This window comes from Elgaria multicarinata, chromosome 16 (assembly GCF_023053635.1).
Source record: "Elgaria multicarinata webbii isolate HBS135686 ecotype San Diego chromosome 16, rElgMul1.1.pri, whole genome shotgun sequence".
Taxonomy (NCBI): domain Eukaryota; kingdom Metazoa; phylum Chordata; class Lepidosauria; order Squamata; family Anguidae; genus Elgaria; species Elgaria multicarinata.
The window spans coordinates 22,690,103-22,713,294 of NC_086186.1; the positions used below are offsets into that span (position 1 = coordinate 22,690,103).

A 23,192-nucleotide genomic window follows, 5' to 3' on the forward strand; every position below is an offset into this window, starting at 1 on the left:
TTCCGGTGTTAACTCGGTAACTTTTTGTTTTCTTGGCTTCTTTGCCAAAGCCCGGCGCAAGGGAAAGGGGCTTTCGACCATAGAGGCGCTGTGGGTAGAGCGGCGCCACTCGGCCGTTCCCTGTATGGAGAATACAGGGCCAATCGCGGCTTTCCATTTTGTACCGGATGTCCAGGCAGCGGGGGTGAGTCTCGACTTTTCTTATCTCTACGGGCCCCACCGGAAGTTACATACGCGTGTACGTGTCAGTCTTCACTTTTTAAAATCTCTATGTCCTACGTTTCGCCTATCGAGAAGGGGAGGGGCGTGTTGTATATCAGGCGCTGCCGTAAAACTCGAGCTGGGGCTTTGCGACGGAGGTGGGCGGGGCTTTGAGGGGAGTCGCGCGCGCTCTTGGGGTGGCGAGGCCTGGAACCTGGTTGCCTAGCAACGCTCGCGGTTCGTGGTCCTGATGCTGTTGGTGGGACTTTGTGTGGGATTGGGGCGGGCTCGTGGACACCCAGGCCGGGTCCAATCCGGCTACAGAATGCCGTGGTAGAGGCCCGAAGGGGCTGTACCGCTGTAGACCTCGGGTGAAATCCAACCTAAGCCCTACTCGGAGTAGACCTATTGAAATGAATGGGGCGTAACTTACTCAGGACTAGCTGAAATCCTATTTATTTCGGCTATTGGACGGACATAGAAATGTAATAAACCACTAAATTCCAATGGGTCTACTTTAAGTAGAACTTGTATTGGATTATACTCTTCAGGTGTAGGAATCTCATTTGTAAAAATATTCCCTCATATTAACGCACCCTGGAAATAACACCCCTCCCCCCCACACACACACTCACACTCAGCCATGCAGATCATGGAGAAAGGTTTAGCTCTTCCTCCCCCTGTGCTAGATTTCTCATTGCAGGAATTTCTTTAATATAGGGAAGCATGCAAAACTGTGATGTGCCCTGATGTGCAGCCCATGCTACTCCTTCAGGATTCTACCATCTCTTGCGGCATGGATGCATAAGGCTCCAAAGAAAGAGTAATGGGAGGAAACAGGTGAAGATGGAAAGAAATAAGTAGGAAACTCCCAAGTGGATATTGACAGATTTTAACATTATGGGGTGAGTATTTGCGAGCAGGACTGATGACCAGGTGCAAAAGGCACCAGGATTGTTATGCCTTTCAATGTTTAATAATACTATTTGTGTAGTTCTTTAGGGAGTTTGAAATGCTTCCCGTTACAACAGTCTTCTCCAGTGCCGGCTCCAGGCCCTTGGGAACGACACTGAATGGACCTCCTTTATTGGGGTATGGGGAAGGTCTCTCCAGCTGTATGTATGGGATGTGATTTTTGTAATGGAGGAAATAGTTTCTCCTTTCCCCCTCCCCCCCAGCTAACAAACCTTTGGCAGTGCTGGTGCAAGGTTTTTAAGGGCGTTGGGCAAGCCGCCCTTAATGGGCCCCCTCTTTCAGTGAACCTCCTCATCCCCCCCCCCCCCCATTGCTATCACTTGCTTGACAGGCAGAGAGAGCCAGTAAGCAAGTAGGCAGGTGCATCTACTGCTCTTCCTTCTCACTACCTCCATTGTCTGGGCCAGAGCAAGAGGCAGGTTGCAATGGTGAGGAAGGGGAGCATGTCTGGGGGCTCTTGCCAACCATTCCTTCTCTTGACTCTGGCTGTGTTCTATGCATAATGATGATCATTTATCCAGGAAATGCACAATGAATACAGTTTCAAAAGATCTGCTTTCTTTTGCAAAGTAATGTAGTTCCTTGCTAAAATGTTGCATGGACTTAGGAAGAGGTTTAGCCTGCGGTAGGGTGACCGTATGAAAAGGAGGACAGGGCTGCTGTATCTTTAACAGTTGTATAGAAAAGGGAATTTCAGGAGGAGTTACTTGTCTGCATGCAGCACCTGGTGAAATTCCCTCTTCATTGCAATGATTAAAGCTGCAGGAGCCCTGCTGTCTTGACCAGACAGAAAAGAGGGCAGGGCTCCTGCAGCTTTAACTGTTGTGATGGAGAGGGAATTTCACCAGGTGCTGCATGCAGACAAGTGACACCTGCTGAAATTCCCTTCTTTATACAACTGTTACAGATACAGCAACCCTGTCCTCCTTTCCATCTGGTCACCCTAGCCTGCAATGCTATGCACACTCCATGGAGTGTGCATAGGAGCTTGCTTCTGAGAAGATGTGCATAGGATTACACTGTAAGGCTGCAATCCTGTACTTACCTGGGAATCCTTGGGACTTGCATCTTAGAAGACATGCATAAGACAGCACAGTTCTGCTGTCAAAAGTGAAGTGTTGTATTAATTTTCAGTCAAATAACTCATCTGAATTGTTTGGACTTTTCAGAGCTCATGTTTCAAATCTTATGTACGATTTTCTTCCTTTTATTCTAGATATGCTTTAGGGAAAACTACGAAGTTAAGAATTTGCCTCTTTTATTGGGTAGAATCATTCACTGAAGAACTGGTCCAAAAATCTATAATGTGAATGGGTAAAGAATTATTGAAGGTATCAGATTTGCCCACAATGGGGACTCCTTTTTTATGCCTTCAGCAGATGTATGATGACATACTGGCAGATGCCCCATTAGCGAAAGATAGTCATGGCTATGCAGCTCTCCTAAATCTTCCTGTATCATCGCAACATTTGTCAGCTAAAAGCAGTGAATCTTGTGCAACGTACCCATCTTCTCCTCAGCTTGATGCTCAGAACTCTTCTGCTGTAGACTTGATAGCCTTCAAGACAGATAATATACCTGATAGTTCTGAAAAAGTACAGGAAAAGATGCTGCTTCAGTTAACCTTGATCAAGATGGTGCTTGCCAAAGTGCACTCCCAAGTGATGACAGTCGGAATGAAGCAGAAATATCTGGAGATCATTAGAATTCTCTTGAAAGAAGGCAACGTTGACTCAAAATTAGTAAGTATTTTAGGTTTTTGTTTGTATTTCATGGTTTTAAATTTTGTATATTTGTGTTTCTAATGTTCACTGTTTTTAACTTTTGTAAACTGCCCAGAGAGCTTTGGCTATGGGGCAGTATATAAATGAAATACCCTATTTCTTTGATTCTAAGACGCACTTTTTTCCCCATATAAATTTCTCTAAAAACGGGGTGTGTCTTAGAATCGCGGGTGTGTCTTAGGTTTTTTTCCCCCTGTTCGTGGTACTGAAATTAGTGTGCGTCTTACAGTCGATGGCGTATTACAATCGAAGAAATATGGTAAATAAATAAATAATAATGATAATGTAATTTTGTTTTCAAGGATTTGTTGTTAAGGTATCTTTTTGCTACAATTTCCCCCTTTTTCTACTTTTTTGCAGATTCATCTGTTATGTAGCTCTGATAAACAGCTCTCTCACATGGCTTCCAAAAGTTTGGTCTCCCTCATGCATTTTCAGTTGGTGGAAGAGGTGAGTCACAAGCTGAGTTGGGATTTAGTCTGTCCTTGAACAAAAAATACTTGCTTTGTGCTGCAATCTGTGGTCTTTAAGTAGGGATGTAATTGACCGAATATCTGTTGCCAATGTAATTGATCAAATTTTTCAAATCAGTCAAAAGATTTTTAAAGTGTCTAATTTTTTTAGTGTAAGTATGTAGAAATTCACAGGTAACGGATATATCTTCTTAGAAACATTTCTTCTTCTTGGTTACACATGAGGAAATGCCTCGTAAAAGTTGGTGCCTGCTGTAGTGAATGTGTGCATCATTTAAAAGCAAAGGAAGAATTATTCCTCCCCCTCTTCGGAACTATTGCTTTATGCACTTTTAATTGATTGATCCGCCAAGGTTTTTTTAGATGACTTATCAGGCCTATTTTTTAGGCAACTGGTTGTAGAAATGAATATTTTTCTTTCTTTCATTATTTAGATCTTGTGGTAAGTTCTCAATTATTGCAGACCACTTTCTGGTGTCCTTTCACACTGTAGGATGGGAAGGTAAAATGTTCATCCCAGCAAAGCTCAGACATCCCATTTCCTTCATGGGCAAGAAAGAGCAAGGGCCGTCTCCATATGGCACCGAGATTGCAGAAAATCCTCTTCTGCCAGACTTCCTCTCTGCTTGCACTTAGGCAGGAGTTTACTACCTTTCTGTTCCAGTATGGTTTTAATTTATGATGTTTCTTTGCTGTACTGATGTTGCTTTTTATGTTATGATTCTTTTTGTTATTCTAGTGCTATGTTTGTGTATGTTTGGTTAATTACTGTTAGCCAGTTTGAAAAAATGTAGAAAATATATTTTTAAAACTTCATATAAATGTCAGGAAATACACAATATTGGTTGTCACTATCTGTAGGAATTTCCTAAAAACAGTCCAGCAAAGTAGCCCAGCCTCTCAAATAATACTCTGAGCATCACTTAACAACAACAAAAGTTTGCCAGACTACAGCCTGGTTCACACATAATGGCCCTGTTCAGAAGATACGTTAAACCACAGCTTTAACCATGGGGAATAAGGCTTTTTGTCTTATTCACCATGGTTAAAGTTGTGGTTTAAGGTGTCTTCTGAACAGGGCCAATGAGAAGCTACTGTGGATGAATTTCTTTGCCGGGCATCTTGTTGCAGTAGTGGCCACCATTTTGAATATTCTCATCACAGTGGCTTGACTGTTCAAAATGGCAGCAGGGAAATTCACCCACAGTGGCTTCTCATTATGTGCAAACCAGGTCTACATGTCTGCATATAATTTGTTATTGTTGTGGCATATTGATGCCCTGAAAGGGAAAGACATTCATTCTCTCTCTTTCTCTCCCCTTTCCACTTCACAAATGTTTTACTGTCTGGTCCCCTGGAGACAATTCTTACTTGCAAGAGACAACTAGACAAATGGCTCTTTACAACCCTGCAGTAACTTAGTTAATGCAAGCAATGGATAAGGTGGATGATGATGATGCTTAAAATATTTTAATGTGCCTTTCATGGTGTACTGCTTCCAACCGTTAAAACTGTTCCTGGGCTGTACCATTTTGGACTGTTGGTTGGGGAGTGTATGGTCCCCTGCCTACTCTATAAAAAGGAAAGCTCCAAATGGAAAACTACTTATCAGGGAAACAGTTCTCTGGCCTATTAGATTTCTATATGTGAGGAATGGGAGAGGGTTATGGGTGATTAGTGCTGACAGTGGTTGCACATTGTGCATGCATGCTTGGATTCTGACGTGGATCCTTTCACATGTACAGCATTAAGTTCTGTTTGATAGCCAGTCCCTCAGTGCAGTACCAGAATAATCCGATAGAGGGCTTCATAACATAAGAAAAAGTGCATTTCGATTTTCCTTTCTTCTGAATATTTAACAGGCTGATCAAGGCGTGTGTGTATGGGACATGAGCGTATGTAATATTCCACGAGCCACTCTCCAAATTTAAGATCTCTAGCCCAAACCTCAAGCTGCCAGTGATGGCTTCTTATCAAAATCTGCATTGTCTTTCCGTATTTTTAATTATACCTGTGCTCTTCCAGAACAATAAACTATTTCCTTTTGCTTCAGTTGTCAAGCATTGCCTTGAAAAACAACAACACCTATATAGTGATGTGGTTATGGGGGAAATTTTGTGGGAGTTAAAGCTTTGTCAGATTATTTCAGCTCTAGAGGGTGTAACAGAAAGATGAAAAGATGCTTTGACTTGCAACTTTCAACCCCATTACAGGTGTGCTACGTGTTGCAAAATTTTGCTCCTTGGGTTCTGAATTTAGCCTACATTGCAAAGGAATTGCTCACAAATGCTCAGGTGTAGGTGGAAGTGTGAGTCAAGTCAATGGTTTTTTGAGGATGAAGAAGCCATTGGACAGAGGATACCTGCCTGGTTGGATGGGAGGACTACAGAGGGAGGAGGGAAGAGGTAGTGGTGAGATAAACTACTCTGTGTAGCTTGTTTGCCTGATTGGGAGCACAATAGGTTGTTTGCATAACCACCTCCGCAGCACATTGTGTGCCCTGTGAAAGAAATGCTCTCTCTCCTTTTGTTTTTCCAGAGTTCACTGAATAGCGCCTGGCTTACTTTTTATTCAGAGGCTTTGTCAGGATTTCCCATTAGCAGCTGGATAGCAGAATGCCTGTGGACTCTTACATACATGATAAGAGAAATTTTGAAAGATGATGGCCTGTGCAAAGGAGGTACCATTTGAATTGGGATTAAGTTTCAAATGACCAGTCAGAAGCAATATATATTGGTACAGTTTATGTGCCTGAAAATATTGACATCTTATCTGACTTGGAAAAAATAGATATTGGAAAGAATAGCATTTTATGAAGGAAATTGAAAGTATTTGTTTCTATGCCAAACAAGTTTTTATTTACCAGATTAGCTAAACTGTGTCTGGGTGCTACTCCAACATCACTAATACTGGTGATGCTGTTGTTACAGGTGGCCTGAAGAAACTTCTCACTCCACTGGACAGCGTACTTGAAGGCTTTTATAAGCACATAATGACTTATTATTTGGATATTTCCCAAGATATCCCAATATCTGCGAAAGCCACAAATGACTTGAGTGGTTTTCTAGACCTCCTTGAAATACTTGTGGCCTCCAGAATTCAAGTGCCCCTAAACCTAATCTGCCAAAGAATTGTATTTCTGGATGCATCTTGTGTCTTGAATCTTCCCACCTCGCCTGTTCATGATTTAATCAAGAAGAAATCTATCATGTTGCTTAAAAAATGCATTCTTCACAAAGCTGGCGAAGACCTAATAAAGAGAAAGACGCCTCCTTCCTCCCACCAGGACCCTCATTTCGACAAAGACAGATTAGCGCTCGCTGGTGCTGTTCTGCAGTTTGTGAATTTCGGGTGGCTAAATAGGTTGCCTGTTAGTAAAAAGGCCAGCCACTTTGGAGGCAGTCATATTAAGCCTGAAGTGGATATCTGTAGCAGTCCTGATCACGTGACCCTAAGAGCCTTAAGCTTGCTTCTGCTTAAAGCTTTGGAGATTAAGATCCAGGATTCTGCCTCTGAAGTTGATGCCCGAGGTACTTATTTTTTTTAAAAATGGTATAAAGCCCTTTTCAGCAACTAGTTTTCTGAGAGGGTTACCTTGAGAAGGAGGGTGATGGATCGATCTCTCTGACTCCTCCCCCCAGGTTGCCCTTTCTTGCTCCATGTGCCTCTCTGCTGATATTTTAGGGAGAGGGCAATTATACTTCAGGGTATGCGGGGAGCTTAGTGATTTATTAAATCTGTCTATGACCAATCTACCTCTCCTGTAATTAGCAAACTCCACAGACCCAATGTGGTAGCAGCATGCTACAGAGGAGCTGTCACTATTTGTGAGTTGCAAGAATTATTGGAAGTAAAGACATTGCCTGTAAGGCTCTTAAAATACACAAAGTCTTCTTCGGTATATGTCCTCCAGCAGCTTCCGTCCCATGACTTGAGCTGCAAGTTTTAATCAGTAGATATATCTACTAAAACTTTAGTTGATTAACAGGGGCTAATTTTAATGGGTGAAAACTGAGCGAAGGGCACATTTTTTTCTACTTTCTGGCATTATTTTGATTCCGATACACATGTTCTGTAATACATAATGAAAAGGAAAGTATTAAAGGTGGCCTTTTCTTCCAGCATCATGTGGGTGATTTTGTATATGAAATAGTAAGGTTATTAAAGGTCGTTCATCTTGAAAAGGCATGCAAATTTAGGTTTTTGCAATTGCCGGAGAAGTAAATTGCTTCTGTGTAAGGATACATTGAGGCACCAGCTTTTTGTTTGTTTGCTATTCCATTAAAATGGTATTTAAAATCAGGTAATATTTCTGTCACGGCGTTGGGGTGTATGTGGCAAAGCAGCTTCAATGCAGGTGTAGCAGGAGGGTGATATTTAAAATGAGCCAATGTTGCAATTCCAGAACAAAGGCTCTCTAGCAAATTCATGTTTTCTGAACTATATAATTTGTGGAATGGCTTGGCAAGTCTCTCTTAGCTAATTAAGAAGTTTCACTAATGGTCACCTTAGTGCATAGATAATAAAAGGCTGGCCCCAACTAAAATTAAGGTGTTATATGGAGACAGATTATCATAGAACCAGTTGTGCACATCACGGAAATCCTGTGCCTTAGGCTTTCAATCTTGTCACAGGAGCAGAGCACTGAATTTTAAATTGAATTCTTTTCTTAACAAGGCATCTAGTTGCACTTCCCTATAACTTTGTCCCCCCCCCTCACTTGCCTCATGCTGCTTTTAGCCTATCACGCTATTGTAATCGCCAGGGATAGTGCTAAGTTGCGTTCTTGGTGCTAAACACCACTTATGAATATAAATAATACAGTGGAGAACTCTGTCATTGCGCAAAGCAACTCCTTCACATCCTCTTTCCATACAAATTACTTTGCTACCAGCCTACTTCTAACCAGCTGAAGCTAAAAGCCCTCCCCACCCTCTTCCTCATTTCAACTGCTGAAGTGACTATTAGTGGAGTGGGAGGCCCAGAGGGAGAAGGAAGAGTGGGGCTTTTTGCATGACGCAACATTTATTTAACCCACAGTGAGGCAGCAGCATGGGTATGGTGCATGTGGCTGCCATTTTGAATTGGCAACCCCTTATTATTATTATTATTATTATTATTATTATTAATTTATATAGCACCATCAATGTACATGGTGCTGTACAGATTACACAGTAAATAGCAAGACCCTGCCGCATAGGCTTACAATCTAATAAAGTTGTAGTAAACAATAAGGAGGGAAAGAGAATGCAAACAGGCACAGGGAAGTGTAAACAGGCACCGGGTAGGGTGAAGCTAAACAGTATAGGAGCTGCATATCCATGTGTGCCACATGAGGACCTAATAAATGTTATAGCTAGCTATAGGAAGTCAAGTAACTCTGAATATATATTTTTATGTAAAGTGAACTCTCTTAAATACCCATAGTATTTTTCAGTGTAGGACTCAGATTTTATTTTAAGTTTTTATTCTGAGGAGAGAAATCCTTACTGTCTTTATATTTGACATTTTTCCTTGACTATACATTGTGCTGTATTTCTTCAAGTCTATGAAGAGAAGCACAATTGCTTCTTTTAATACAGAATGAAACCAAACAAATGAGAGCAATTTGGTATTTGAAATGGAAGGGACAGATTGCTCGTATGGTGCAGATGTGCCTTTTACATAAGGTTCGCATTTCCCCTGAGGTACACGTGACTGAGAGAAATCTGCCTAGAATTGGGTTTAATTTGAACTGGCAGGCTCTATCATTACTTCAGAGAAAAAGCAATCTCCTAAAATCTGAAATGCACCCTAGATACGACTGAAAGATAAACACAGACATTTAATTAATGTAAAGGTAAAGGGAATATGGGTTTTTATTTCGGCTGCATTGGAAATGGTAACATTATGGGTGCAAGTGATTTGGTTCTTGAGAGTCTAAATAGTCCTTTTGCTAATTTAATTTTAAAAGAATGGAAAGAAACCAGAGTGTCATCCATACAGCAACTTGCTTAGAAAATGAAAAAAAAATAAAATAAAATACAAGAGTGCTGATAGTAGCAGTCCGACCACTCACCACTTCAGAGTCTAATCCCCAAAGTGTGTCATTTTTCAGTTCCAATTCGAGGGATGTCAACAAGCAAGGTAATAAGTGTACAGCTACTTGTGTTACGTATTACAAACCCCTGCTCTGGGGGTTATCGTATTGTGAGAATCCAGCAAGCATGGGTTATGCGAGGCCTAAGCAACCCTCACATAACCCGTGCTCACCATGTTCACACGGGATTGCAACCTCCAAACGGGGGATTGCATATGCGACCTGGTGCCCGTAGGCAGCGGAGCACATTGTGAGTTGTGCAGTGTGTCATCCAAATCTGCTCAGTATGTAGATGGCAAAGTGGTTGTGCTTCCGGCAATTTCTCTCCACTACTTTGGCCAACTGTGGCAAGATTGTTTGGAGTCCTTTAGCCTTTAAGCAGGGGCTGGAAAACAAGGCACCAACAGGCAATTATTGATATGCTGGATTTGACTCCTAGGCTGCTGGTTGCCAGCCCTTGTTAGGTTTTTGGAGGTAATTTTCCTGCATAAAGCACAACTCGATGGAGATTCCCCCTTGAAGTTCCTTTTAAAATGGTTTTGTCAGAGCAGGTAGTGTGATAAAACAGCCATTCTTTAGCTTTTGTAAAATGCATGCTTGGGGCCCTTAGATTTTTTTCAGTGCTGCCCAAAAGTAAATACCATCAATATTGTAAGAGTATCTCTTTTCTTTTCTTTAGCCCATTTGGAGAGTGTTATGTGTCAACTGCTGACCTTCTTAAAAAGCCATCTGAAGCCTTCTTCCTGTATTTGGCCATGTGAACATCCCTGCATGTGGCTTTCTGTGCTGTTTATCGAACAAGATGATGACATGTTGGAAGCTGCAAAAGCATTACTAACAGTTCATTTGAAGTTTGAGAGGTTCGTGTTCGTTTTCTCTAATCTCGTCAAGATGTATTCCCTAAAAACCACGCGTCATCGCAAACATGAGGCAAATGAAAAGGGAATTTTATACACAACTCGGGCAACAGGCTGCAACTTGAAATAAACTTGGCATTTCATTGAATTGCAGACTAATGAATGGACCCAGCTTCACATGGGTTGGAATTGCCTTTAGGTTGATAAAGAGAAGCCTTTAAGCAAACTTACAGAGATTTATTTATTTATTTATTTATTTATTACATTTTTATACCGCCCAATAGCCGAAGCTCTCTGGGCGGTTCACAAAAATGAAAACCACAGTAAAACACCCAACAGTTTAAAACACAATTACGAAATACAGTATAAAAAGCGCAACCAGGATAAAACCACACAGCAAAGTTGATATAAGATTAAAATACAGAGTTAAAACAGTAAAATTTAAATTTAAGTTAAAATTAAGTGTTAAAATACTGAGTGAATAAAAAGGTCTTCAGCTGGCGACGAAAGCAGTACAGTGTAGGCGCCAGGCGGACCTCTCTGGGGAGCTCGTTCCACAACCGGGGTGCCACAGCGGAGAAAGCCCTCCTCCTAGTAGCCACCTGCCTCACTTCCTTTGGCAGGGGCTCACGGAGAAGGGCCCCTGTGGATGATCTTAAGGTCTGGGCAGGTACATATGGGAGGAGGCGTTCCTTCAGATAACCTGGCCCCAAACCGTTTAGGGCTTTAAATGTCAATACCAGCACTTTGAATTGGGCCCGGACCTGGACTGGCAGCCAATGAAGCTGGAAAAGGACTGGCATGATGTGATCTCGCCAGCCAGTCCCTGTTAATAACCTTGCTGCCCTGTTTTGCACCAGTTGAAGTTTCCGGACCGTTTTCAAAGGCAGCCCCACGTATAACGCATTGCAGTAATCCGAGCGAGAGGTTATCAGAGCATGGATAACTGTAGCTAGATAAGAGATGTCACAGTTGGACACATTGTGCCCACTCTGCCTGGGTGAAGGCCCACCTGCTGGCACCCCGTGGCAAGGCCCCGCCATGATCCACCCCTGTACATTCTGAGGGAGGGCTCTGCCCACTCCGTCACCCTGAGATGGAATGGCTACAAAGCAGAGGGAAAGGAGCAAGCCTATAACCTGGCCTATTCATCTTCCCCGTCGTCAAACTGTGCATGTTCTTTTTTTCATACTTTATCACAGGATTTTTGTTTGTTTTTCAGTGTTTGGGGCTTGTTTTTGTTTCTTAAAAGCCTAAAGCATGAAAAACATGAATGTTGTATGGTTAAAATCTGCTCGCTGCAGTGCTGAATCATGACGTGAATTTGGGTTGAAATCGATCAAATGATATCGAAGCAATATGTCTTTAAATAGCTACCTTTCGGTTCAAGATGGTGGTCAAAATTTGCACTATGTCTAAAACCATCCCAGACAGAGGTAGAACAAATCCTAAAATTTTCGTAACGATCTGATGTATCGTCTTCAAGTCCATCGAGGACATGCAAACAAGCACTTCTTTTTATTTATAGAGAGAAGATGATTCTCATTTATAGAGAGAAGATTATCCTCAGCACAACATAACACGTTTTTAAAGACGAATTTATGCCCAATTCTTTGAATCCCTAGGGAAAACTTACATGCTAAATACCTATCCCTATCAGGTTTCAGACAAACATTTTTCCCTTGTTCTGGAATAAGATGTTGTGAAGAGTTTCCATTAGAAGATTTTCCATAGAGTAGGAATAGAAAGTGCAATACAGTACATCATGTATTATATCCTTTAAATTGTCCATACTACAGAGCTACAAGCAACACTTCACAGAGACTTTAGTGTGTCTCCCCTCTAAATATTCTGAAGACATTGTTTGAAATCACAGAGAAGTAAAAACTTTCACCTCTGCATTAGCAGAGAGGTCATAAATAAATAAATAATTTGGTGGCTGATGATCTCTCTTAATAAAACTGAGAGACCTGCATGTCCTGAATATATTTATTTATTTATTTATCACATTTCTATACCGCTCAATAGCCGGAGCTCTCTTGCGCCCCAAGTCTATAAGACTTGGGGCGCAATCCTATGCATGTTTGGACAGAAAAAAACTTCTGCAACTCCCAGTATCCCCTAGTCAGCCATAGCTAGGGTTTTTTTTTTCCTAATTAAACATGCACAGGGTTGTACCCTTCATAACACTGAAATCCAGTTCTTCAGCCTTGTTTGAATTTCATTGCTTTTACTGATGAGAGGGTAGCATCTTCAAAGACGTTTGCATCCAACCCATATTTTGAAAGAAGGGCCGACAGATTTGCTCAAACGTCAAGTGTTTTATATGCTTATATGGTAAAATGATGCACGTTGGGGCAAAAAATAAATCCACTTCAGATATAAGCTGTTTGCAGTATCAGAGTTTGCAGTGACTGTCCAAGATATAGCTCAAAGACAATGTCGACCCAGTGTGTTGCTGATGTAAAAAAAAAAAAGAAGAAGCAGCAAATCCCATGTTAGGCAGAATTAGGAAAGGAATTGATAATACTGCCAATATCATACTGCCCATATACAAATCTGTGGTGCAACCGCCCTTGGAATACTGTGTACAGTCCTGGTCACCCCATTAAAAAAAAGATACTGTAGAGTTGGAGAAAGTGCATTAAAAGGCAACTAAAATGATCGAAGGGCTAGAGCATCTCCACAATGAGGGAGGTTCTTCTTCGTGGTCTCTATGCATCACACATATGGGCTTTGCGCCTGCGCAGAGACCAGACCGGAACCTACTATAGCTGAGTGGAACGTTTTTGGCGGGAACCCCTCCCCCACGCTACCGCGCATGTGCATGGGGTTCCCGCCCTTACCTCAGTTCTTCGTCGTCCGCCATTGTGCATAGACCATAGAACCAACCTCTTAGCGTTTGTGTCTTAAAATATCTTCTTTACTCTAATGCTTTCTCTTCTTTCTCGTCTTTTCTCGCTTCGGCGTTCTTTTCTCCTTTGTCTATCCTATAAAAAAAAAAATAGTTTTTGTTAGTTTAGATTTTTCCTCAGCGACTTTGTCGCTTGGGGCCTGTATGGCACTAAAAGCACCGTTTAGAAAGTGCGTAAAGTGCGGGGCTAAGCTCCCTCCATCGGACGGACACTCCCTTTGCATATTGTGCTTAGGTGAAGGACACGTTGTCGAGACTTGCCACCATTGTATGGCCTTTACAAAACAGACGAGAAAACATCGAGCAGACCGACTCCGTTCGGTTCTTTGGGAAAAGGCTCTTAAGGCCGCTGAGGCCCCGGCAATGGAGAAGACTGCGGCTCATAAGTCCGTAACTCACAAAACGGCACTTACTAAGACCGCACCGGTCAAATCATCAGACCAAAGCACTGAAGTGCAGACCAGAGCTCATAGGGCTGAGATACCCCTCACGCCTGGTCGGTCTTTCTTGAGTTCAAAGGCTAAAAAGGACTCTAAAAAAGCCAGAACTCCGATTCCTTCTTCTGAGACTGAGAAGAAGAAAAAGAAGAGAAAGAGGGACGCGGAGAGAACCTCCTTAGCGTCGCCTCGCCCAGTAGAGCCGGTCAGGAGTCTATCCACTCCACCCGCTGCTCCCACTGCCTCGGTATCGAAACCGCCCTCGGTATCTGCCGCTTCGATGTCGAGACCACCCTCGGTATCGAGGCCACATTCGTTACCAGCGGTACCGACTCGTCCGCCTAGCCTTTCAGAGGGCGAACTGAGGGATTCGATGTCGGCAGCGTCTTCTCACCAGCCCCCTCGACCGCGAGAACTTCCATTGTTGCCATCTTCAAGGCTAACACCACGCTGTGATTGGGAGGCAGCCTCTCGTTATTCTGAACCTCAGGCAAGGGATGACGAATACCAATGGGAGGGATACCGCCCCCAAAGGTACTTTCAGGAACAGCAGTATCCGCGGGAGGATTACTATGCTCTTCCCCCGCCTACAACTAGGGTGTGCCGCTTCCCTTTGCCTCCATCACCAGCGCCTCAAAGATCAACGGTATCGACGCCTCGTCGACAACCGTCGGCGTCGACCGTGGCGATTCCTGCAGATGATTTACATTTACATCGACGGATGATTTACATTTAGTCACCGTATCGTCACCCGAGGAACATTATCCTTCGGACTCGGAATCGGGTGTGTCGGCCGCTCCTTCATTTCCGTCACCGGAGGATGAGGTCCAAGATAGAGACCCTTCCTCCCCCTCAGACGACATGGTTAGGTTCTCAGACCATATCCTGCGAATGTCCAGAGCATTGGGGATAGAGACCCAGGAAGCTAATGAGGCTGTGGTAGATCGTATCTACGATGTGTTCCAGATTACCACGAACCAGAGGATAGCGATCCCTCTCCCGCACGCGCTAAAGCAGGCAGCGCAATTAACTTGGAAGACGCCGACGCCGACGCAGGCAACATCAAAACGCCTGGAAATCCTGTATAAAGTCCAAGAGGACGGTGCACAATTTTTAGTTCAGCACCCTAAGCCGAACTCAATAGTAGTTGAGTCAGCACAGGGCCAGTCCCAGAAGGCACATTCTGCTCCGGTTGACAGAGAAGGCAGAAAGCTGGACATTACTGGTAGAAGAGTCTACTCTTCATCCTCCTTAGGTATCAGAGCATCAGCATATGAGGCGACTATGGCCCGTTATCAACTTTTCCTTTGGGAGAAGATAGGTAACTTGTGTGATCACCTCCCAGAGGATAAAAGAGAGGTAGCAAGAGTTCTTCAGAATGAAGCTACTGGCATCGCTCGACAACAATTGTCCACTGCTCGACACCAGGTGGACTGTCATTCAAAATCAATGATGGGGGCCATATCGTTAAGAAGACACGCCTGGCTCAGATCTTCAAATTTAACTAACGAGACTAAGTCCAGGATAGAAAATATGCCATTTGATGGGGAAGGTCTATTTAACAGTAAGACTGATGAGACGCTGGACTCCATCTACAAGGCTAGAACAACAGCCAAGAAGATGGGGTTTACTCTTCCCTCTCAGCCTCAACACCGTTCGAGAAAATGGAGACCTCCGATGCAACAGCAACAGCATCGGCCCCAATACCAGCCTCAACCTCGGCAGCAACAACAACAGCTGCAGAGGAAGAGGCCTTACCAGGGCAGATACCAGCAAGACAAGAGGCAACCCGATTTCTCTAAGAAGCAGCGTGTTTGACTCTTCGGCCCCAGATCCACTCCCTTTTGCGAACCGCCTAGCACCCCATTACCATCAATGGGAGTCAATAACAACAGACTCCTGGGTGCTCACTATCATCGAGCTCGATGCCCTTCCTCCTTTTTCCGGCGTGAAAGTAACGACTCCATCCCCTCCTCTGCTGCTCGAGGTACAGACCTTGCTGTCGAAGGGAGCCATTTCTCCCGTACCCGCAGAGGAAATCAACCAGGGATTTTTCTCCCGTTACTTCACGGTCCCGAAGAAAGATGGAGGTCTTCGACCGATCATGGACTTAAGACAACTGAACAAGTTCATCACCCCGAGGAAGTTCCGTATGACAACGGTTACTTCAATTCTGCAACTTCTACAGAAAGGAGTTTGGTTCGCAGTAGTGGATCTGAAGGATGCGTACTTCCATATCTCCATCAGGAAGTCGCATCAAGCTTACCTTCGGTTTTCGATCGGTGCATCCCAGTACCAGTTCACCGTTCTTCCGTTCGGGTTGGCCACGGCACCGAGGGTCTTCACGAAGGTTATGGCGGTGGTATGCGCCCACCTAAGGCAGAAAGGCATTTACGTTTATCCGTACCTGGACGATTGGCTCCTCGTAGCGGACAGCAGCGGAGCGCTTCAGTCAGACATACTAACCACCCTCAACCTGTTGGACTCGTTGGGCCTGTGGGTCAACCACGAAAAGTCCATTTTGACTCCGCAGCAGAGACTGGACTTCATAGGGATAACCCTATCCTCTCGAGACGGGAGGGCATACTTACCGTCAACCAGGGCGAACACCTTACAGCAGTTAGCCATCGATGCCGAGAGCCGCCGAAAGGTTTCGGCATGGACAGTTCAGAGACTGTTAGGTCTGATGGCAGCTACTACGGCAGTCATCAGATTTGCAAGACTCAGAATGAGGGTATTGCAGGCCTGGTTTTTGAGGACTTTCGATCTCAGGCACAATGCTCGACGAACTTACCTTTCGATACCGAAGCAAGTGACGGCGTCTCTGAAATGGTGGTTCTCGATGTCGACTCTTCTCGAAGGCGTTCCATTCCAACAACAGGCGCCCTCGGTAACGATCACAACGGATGCATCCTTAGAAGGATGGGGAGCTCATTGCAACTCCCTTACCGCTCAAGGTCGTTGGCCTCGATCACAGAGAGAACAGCACATCAATCACCTCGAACTCCTGGCAGTAGAAAATGCAATAAAAGCATTTGCACAGTTGATCGAGGGCCAGAATGTCTTGATCGCGACGGACAATACTACCGTAGTGGCATACATCAACAGGCAGGGTGGAACAAGATCACACCCCCTGAACCGTTCTGCACTCAGGATATGGAACTGGTGCATAAAGAGAAGGACTTACCTGACTGCAATCCATGTAGCCGGCAAGGAGAACATCATTGCGGACTCTCTCAGCAGGTCCTTCCATGTCGACCACGAGTGGGAGCTCGATGTCGAAGTCCGAGAAAGTCTTTTTCGGTACTGGGGCCGCCCTGCTGTCGATGTCTTCGCTACCGAGGACAACGCAGTCTGTACCAAGTTTTGCAGCAGGGCAGGAAAAGGAAAGCGCTCTCTAGGAGACGCTTTCACCAGGACTTGGAGAGGAAATCTCTTGTACATGTTTCCTCCCTTTCCACTTTTGACAAGAGTGATAGCCAAGATCCAGATGGACAACTCCAATTGCATCCTGATCACACCGTGGTGGCCTCGACAGACGTGGTTCTCTCACGCTCTTCGGTTATCGAGAGGGGATTACATCAGGCTCCCGTCGATACCGAAGCTCCTGTCTCGACACCAGGGCAGGGTTCGACACTCATATCTGTCGACCCTCAAGATGACTGCATGGAGGATAACAACCACTCCTCCTCTGGAACCAGAGTTTTGACTGTGGACCACATTATATTGGCAGCACTAAAGCCTTCCACAAGAAAATCTTATGCAGCAAAGTGGCAGAGATTTCAGAACTTTGCATCAAAAGATGGTAGTCAAATACCAGAATCTTGCCACTTAGCCCTTATCCTCAATTATTTATTGACGCTTTTCCAGCAAGGACTTAAACTTACATCCATCAGAGTTCACCTAGGTGCGATTACGTCATTCCATCGAGGTATAGATGGTTTTACACCTTTCACCCATCCAACAACCAAGAAATTTTTAAAAGGTCTGAAGAACACGATACCATCTGTGAAAAGTATCGTGCCGCCATGGAGCCTGTCAGTTGTGCTGCAAGCACTGACACGTAAACCCTTCGAGCCCATGGCTTCGACAGACCTTAGGCTTCTTACTTTAAAGACTGTCTTTTTAATAGCCATCACATCGGCAAGACGTGCAAGTAAGCTTAAAGCTCTTAGGATAGATGTCCCATACACTATCTTTCATAAGGATAAGGTTGTGCTACGCACAGACCCAGCCTTCCTACCTAAGGTAGTGTCAACTTTTCATCTGTCCCAGCATATTACTTTGCCTGCTTTCTTCCCTAATCCAACTACACCTCTTGAGTCTTCCTTGCATACTCTCGATGTAAGAAGGGCTCTTGCTTTTTACAAAGACAGGACAGAGACTTTTAGAAAAACAAAACAATTGTTTATTTGTTATGGGGAGCCTTCTAAGGGACTCCCTGTCTCCTGCCAGCGGTTGTCACGCTGGATAGTGGAGACAATTGAATTGGCCTACTCTATTTCTAAAATAGAGTTAGTGAAACCTGTGACAGCTCATTCCACCAGAGCTGTTTCAACTTTGGTGGCCTTCACCAGAGGTGTTCCACTGACTGAAAAGTCTGTAGAGCCGCAACGTGGTCCACTCCATCCACGTTTGTCAAGCACTACAGTTTGGACACCCGTGCGAGGCAGGACTGCTCGTTTGGGAGGACAGTGCTCTCGGAGATCTTCAGATGATGCACTAACCCACCTCCAAAGGTATGTCAGCTTGCTACTCGCCCATATGTGTGATGCATAGAGACCACGAAGAAGAAATGCAGGTTGCTTACCTGTAACTGTAGTTCTTCGAGTGGTCATCTATGCATTCACACAACCCACCCACCATCCCCACTTGGTGGTGTGAGACTTATAAATGACACAGTTATATTGTGGAATGTACTTTATTATTTATACTCATGTTTATGGGGGCACAATGTCGGACTCCTGTAAACTGAGGTAAGGGCGGGAACCCCATGCACATGCGCGGTAGCGTGGGGGAGGGGTTCCCGCCAAAAACGTTCCACTCAGCTATAGTAGGTTCCGGTCTGGTCTCTGCGCAGGCGCAAAGCCCATATGTGTGAATGCATAGATGACCACTCGAAGAACTACAGTTACAGGTAAGCAACCTGCATTTACATCCTCTTGGACTGTTTTGCTTAGAAAAATGGAGTGTAAAAGGAAAGTTAGATTCAGAAAAAGCCAGTCTGCCATGGAATCTATGTGTAGTATTCCCAGAAATCCAGCCACAGTGAGGACCTTTTGTGGCAGATTATTATTATTATTAATATTATTATTATTATTATTATTATTATTATTATTATTATTATTATTATTATTATTTATTTATATAGCACCATCAATGCACATGGTCCACAGATCCACAGTAGAAGGTATTAACTGGTAGACAGAGACATGCAGGAGCAGACAACCCTTCTGATATCCTGGGCTCAAGCCACATGGGGCTTTATTTATTTATTTATTTACAATATTTATATACCGCTCCCCATTGAACGTTTTAGAGCGATGTACAAGATAAAATGAAAATAAAAACAGAATAAAACACTAAAAAAAATTTTTTTAAAGAAGCAAATACAGTGACTCATGGCTGGACATTAAGGAAAGGCTTCCTAGAGTAAAGATGTTTTCAGGAAGCGCCGAAAGGAGTACAAAGTTGGTGCTTGCCTGACCTCCAGAGGCGGGGAATTCCACAGGAGGGGAGCCACCACGCTGAAGGCTCTTCCCCTGGTGGACTCCAATCGGAGGATGGATCTATGTGGAACCACCAGGAGCAGACCCTTGGATGACCTCAGTGACCAGGCAGGTTGGTAGGGGAGAAGGCGCTCTCTCAAGTATCCTGGTCCCAAGTTGTTTAGGGCTTTGTACACAAGTACAAGAACCTTCAACCTGGCCCGGTAGCGAATAGGCAGCCAGTGCAGTTCCTTCAGCAGAGGAGTTACGTGCTGGAAAGGGGCAGCTCCAGACAACAGCCGAGCTGCTGCGTTCTGCACTAGCTCCAGCTTCCGGAGCAGCTTCAAGGGCAGCCCCACATGGAGCGCGTTGCAGTAATCCAAACTTGAGGCTTTAAAAGTAACAACCAGCTCCTTGAATTGAGCTTGGGAACAGCAGAAGCTAACGCAGGTTAAATAACTAGAGCGTCACATGCTTCAAACAATGAGTTCCCATCAACAGACTTGCAACACCATTCTGAACCACCTATAGCTTTCAAAGGCAGCCCTATGCAGAACAGCACGTTCTGGGTACAAGGCCCGCATGAAACAACTTCTGCCCCATAAACTACCAGTCATGTTGGATGGTGGCCCATCAGGGCCTTGATTAAAGCTTCCTGGTTTTGCTGCATGGATAGGATTCCAGAAACAGGGCAGCTGTCAAGCACCTGACAAGCAAATCTGGCGAGAGGGCTGTGTTCAGTTTGCAATATCCTTGGTTTTGGAGGCTTGACGTATCCTGTCAGCTTAGTGTACAGTAGCTTAATCTCACTGGAACCTAGAACTCTCAGGAATCTTGTGACATTTTAGCTGAAATAACTGTTTATAGAAATAGTATTTTGTTTTGCAAGCTTTCTGAAGGTCTCAATCTTCTCAATTAAGAAATGTCACCTGCTTATACTGCTGGTATTTTGGTTTGCCTAGTAGAAGGGCAAAACACATGTATTCTTACGAACTGTTGAGGCGTCTGGTTACATTGTTCATGCAATCTGAACTGGAGAGTTGCTTATCTTGGAAAAACAAAGCACTGTGTAGCTTTATATACCTACATCCTCATCGCATGTTGGCTGAATGCGCGGACAGGAAGAGAGTCAAATACATTGACAGCAGGGGCTAGAGAATCCACACACACCCAAACACACTTTGTGTGATCTGAACCACTTAGGGGCTTTGTTACTTCTGTTGTGGTTGTGTAAACTACAATTTTGCTTTGTGAAACTGTGGCTGAATCTTGGCCTATCAGCTAAGATCTGATCTGGTTTCCTATCTTGGAGATTATGCCAAGACCATGGTGTATGATGCCTGTGAATTGTCCCTTTATCTCAGGCTTAGTTTTCACACACTGCAAAATGAGGTGGGGCTGAGCTATGCCCCCCCTAGAAAATAGCCAGGCCCTGGAATATTGTGGGGTGGGGGAAATTACACCAGCCCTAGAGCAATATTTTCCCTTCCATTGGAACCATCATGGTGTTATTTCTTCACACATAATGCTTTTATTTATGCAAATGAAATCAATTAAAACATATGCGATTAATCCAAGACTTTAATCAGATGACTGCCCTACTTTTAAGAATTTCAGATTTGGTACCTGATTGTTTTAGGCCCTCACATTTGAAAACTTTGCCTAAACATTTCATTGCATTCAGGTCCGTCATGTGTGCTGCTTTCGCATTCAGATTTCTTGAATATTCAAACCATTTAAAAGACCTCCTTGTGTGTAAAATGTAAGCATTGCTTTGCTCGATGAGGCCAAGGGTTTGTCTAGTCAGGATTTTGTCTCCCAAGAGCGTCTACTCCTCGCATCTTTTGGGAAGTTCACATGATCACTCCCTGTTCATTGCTGACATCAGTAATTAGAAATATATTGACTCTGAGCATGGAGTTTCGAACACAACCAAGGTCACATTATGTCTGATTTATTTATTTACAATATTTATATACCACTCCCCATTGAAAATTTTGGAGCAGTGTACAAGATAAAATTAAATAAAAACAGAATAAACACGTTAAAATAGATTTTAAAAGACGCTATAGTCATTGATTGAACTTGGATAAAATGATCATGGATTCAAAGGCTCTCTACTTTGTGTGCTAACTTTCTAGGCTCTGGCATGAAGTTGGCTTTACCTTGTGTCATTCAGATGGTGGAACCCGAGACCTTTTGATGCATCGGATGGGCTGCAATCCCCATTGTATCTTTTTGTTTCTGCTAAAAAGTATCGCATTTGATGCCACAGTTCTTCTTGATTTCCTGATTTCATCCGAAACCTGCTTCCTGGAGTATTTTGTAAGATACTTAAAACTTCTAGTAGAAGACTGGCACCATTTTGTCAAAATTTCTAAATGTTTCAAGCCCGCATCCAGTGGCGATCTCAGCTTTTCTGTTGAGAAGTTGTCCTGCCCAGAAAAAAATACCTACCACTCAGACTTGAATTTGCAGGGCACCTATTATGAGCCACAGTTGTGTACTGTGGTGCTTTTGACCCCGTCTCTGGACATTTCTTCAACGGGGCACGTTGACAGTCAGTCTGTAAAATCCAACAGGTTTGACGTTTTGCCAGAGTCCTATAACACGTCTTCACTGGGGACCCTTCAAAGGCTGGTTGATTACGAAAGCTCTGAAGATTCCGAGGTAGAGTGCGTAGGGGAGGAGTGTTTGGCGGACATGAAACAGACATCTTTATATAATCAAACCTGTACAGATGAAACTGTCCTTATGGATGTGGCTTGCCAAACAGCAACCTCAGATCAAAAAATGTTGAATACTTCATCACCATCTCACTGCAAGATATCCCCAAATAACCCTGGATCGACAGGAGTAATGCTTCAGAAATCGCTGGAGTGTTTCCAGCAACTGCGAGAATCAGTTTCCAGGCTACATGGAAGAAACCTCTTTCCATACAACCCAGGGGCACTCCTGAAGCTCTTGACTCGAGTTGACACGATTAGTAAGCAGTCAGAGTCCAAAGAAATGCAACACTCGTCCCCCAACCAATCTCTACCGACTTGTTAGCATTCGGAAGAATGTTCCTAGAAGTTTTAAGTCGTACCGAAAACTATAGTCAGAGACAAGCTCTCTGGGATTTATCTGTATATTGTACAAAAGCTGGTCCAACCAGCCGTGAAAGACTCCTTACAAATACAAATCCGTACGGAAGAGTTTGCCCAGCGGATACAGTCTTGCCTGTGGTATGGACCTTCAGGGATTTCTTTGTTTTTAAGTGCATGTTCCAGTACTGGAGGGAAAATGCAGTCTTTAAATAAATAAAAGTCATAATTAAAGTTTTAATTTAGACTGGTTTATGAAATGGACAGGCATGGCTGAAAGAGTTGGAGGCTAAATTTATTTGTGATGCCCACTTTTTCAAAGGGTCTGCAGAATGGGAGCATTTAGCCACTCACATAACTTGTGACCCCAGCAAGCTGAATATTATGCATGGTTGATGTACTATGACCTACCTAACCTCTTTTTGCACTGAGAAGACCATGTTGGGCCTGTTAGGCCGTTAACCCTTTTGCAGCAAATGGTTAGTAAGTGTGTTTACACTTTGGTTATGTAGCCCTTATGGGTAGGAATAGTTCACATGACATGCTAAGCCATAATGTTTATCTCAAAATGCTTAACCACTATGTCTTAGTGTGTTGCCTGAACAGGTCAGGGAATGATGTCATGTACAGGAAAGTCACAGTACATGGCTACGGGTCACAAGTATCATTACATAGGCC

The 23,192-nt window shown here is 43.8% G+C and overlaps 1 protein-coding gene across 1 annotated transcript; it reads left to right on the forward strand.

Moving 5' to 3' along the window:
• The first annotated feature begins 956 nt into the window (after positions 1-956).
• Positions 957-22,756, forward strand: LINS1 (lines homolog 1). The gene is made up of 7 exons (XM_063142397.1): positions 957-1,106; positions 2,393-2,918; positions 3,321-3,410; positions 5,972-6,113; positions 6,364-6,963; positions 10,192-10,372; positions 21,570-22,756. Exons 2-7 carry the CDS (start codon positions 2,487-2,489, stop codon positions 22,477-22,479), a joined length of 2,355 nt encoding a protein of 784 aa, XP_062998467.1. The 5' UTR covers positions 957-1,106; positions 2,393-2,486; the 3' UTR covers positions 22,480-22,756.
• Positions 22,757-23,192: the final 436 nt, after the last annotated feature.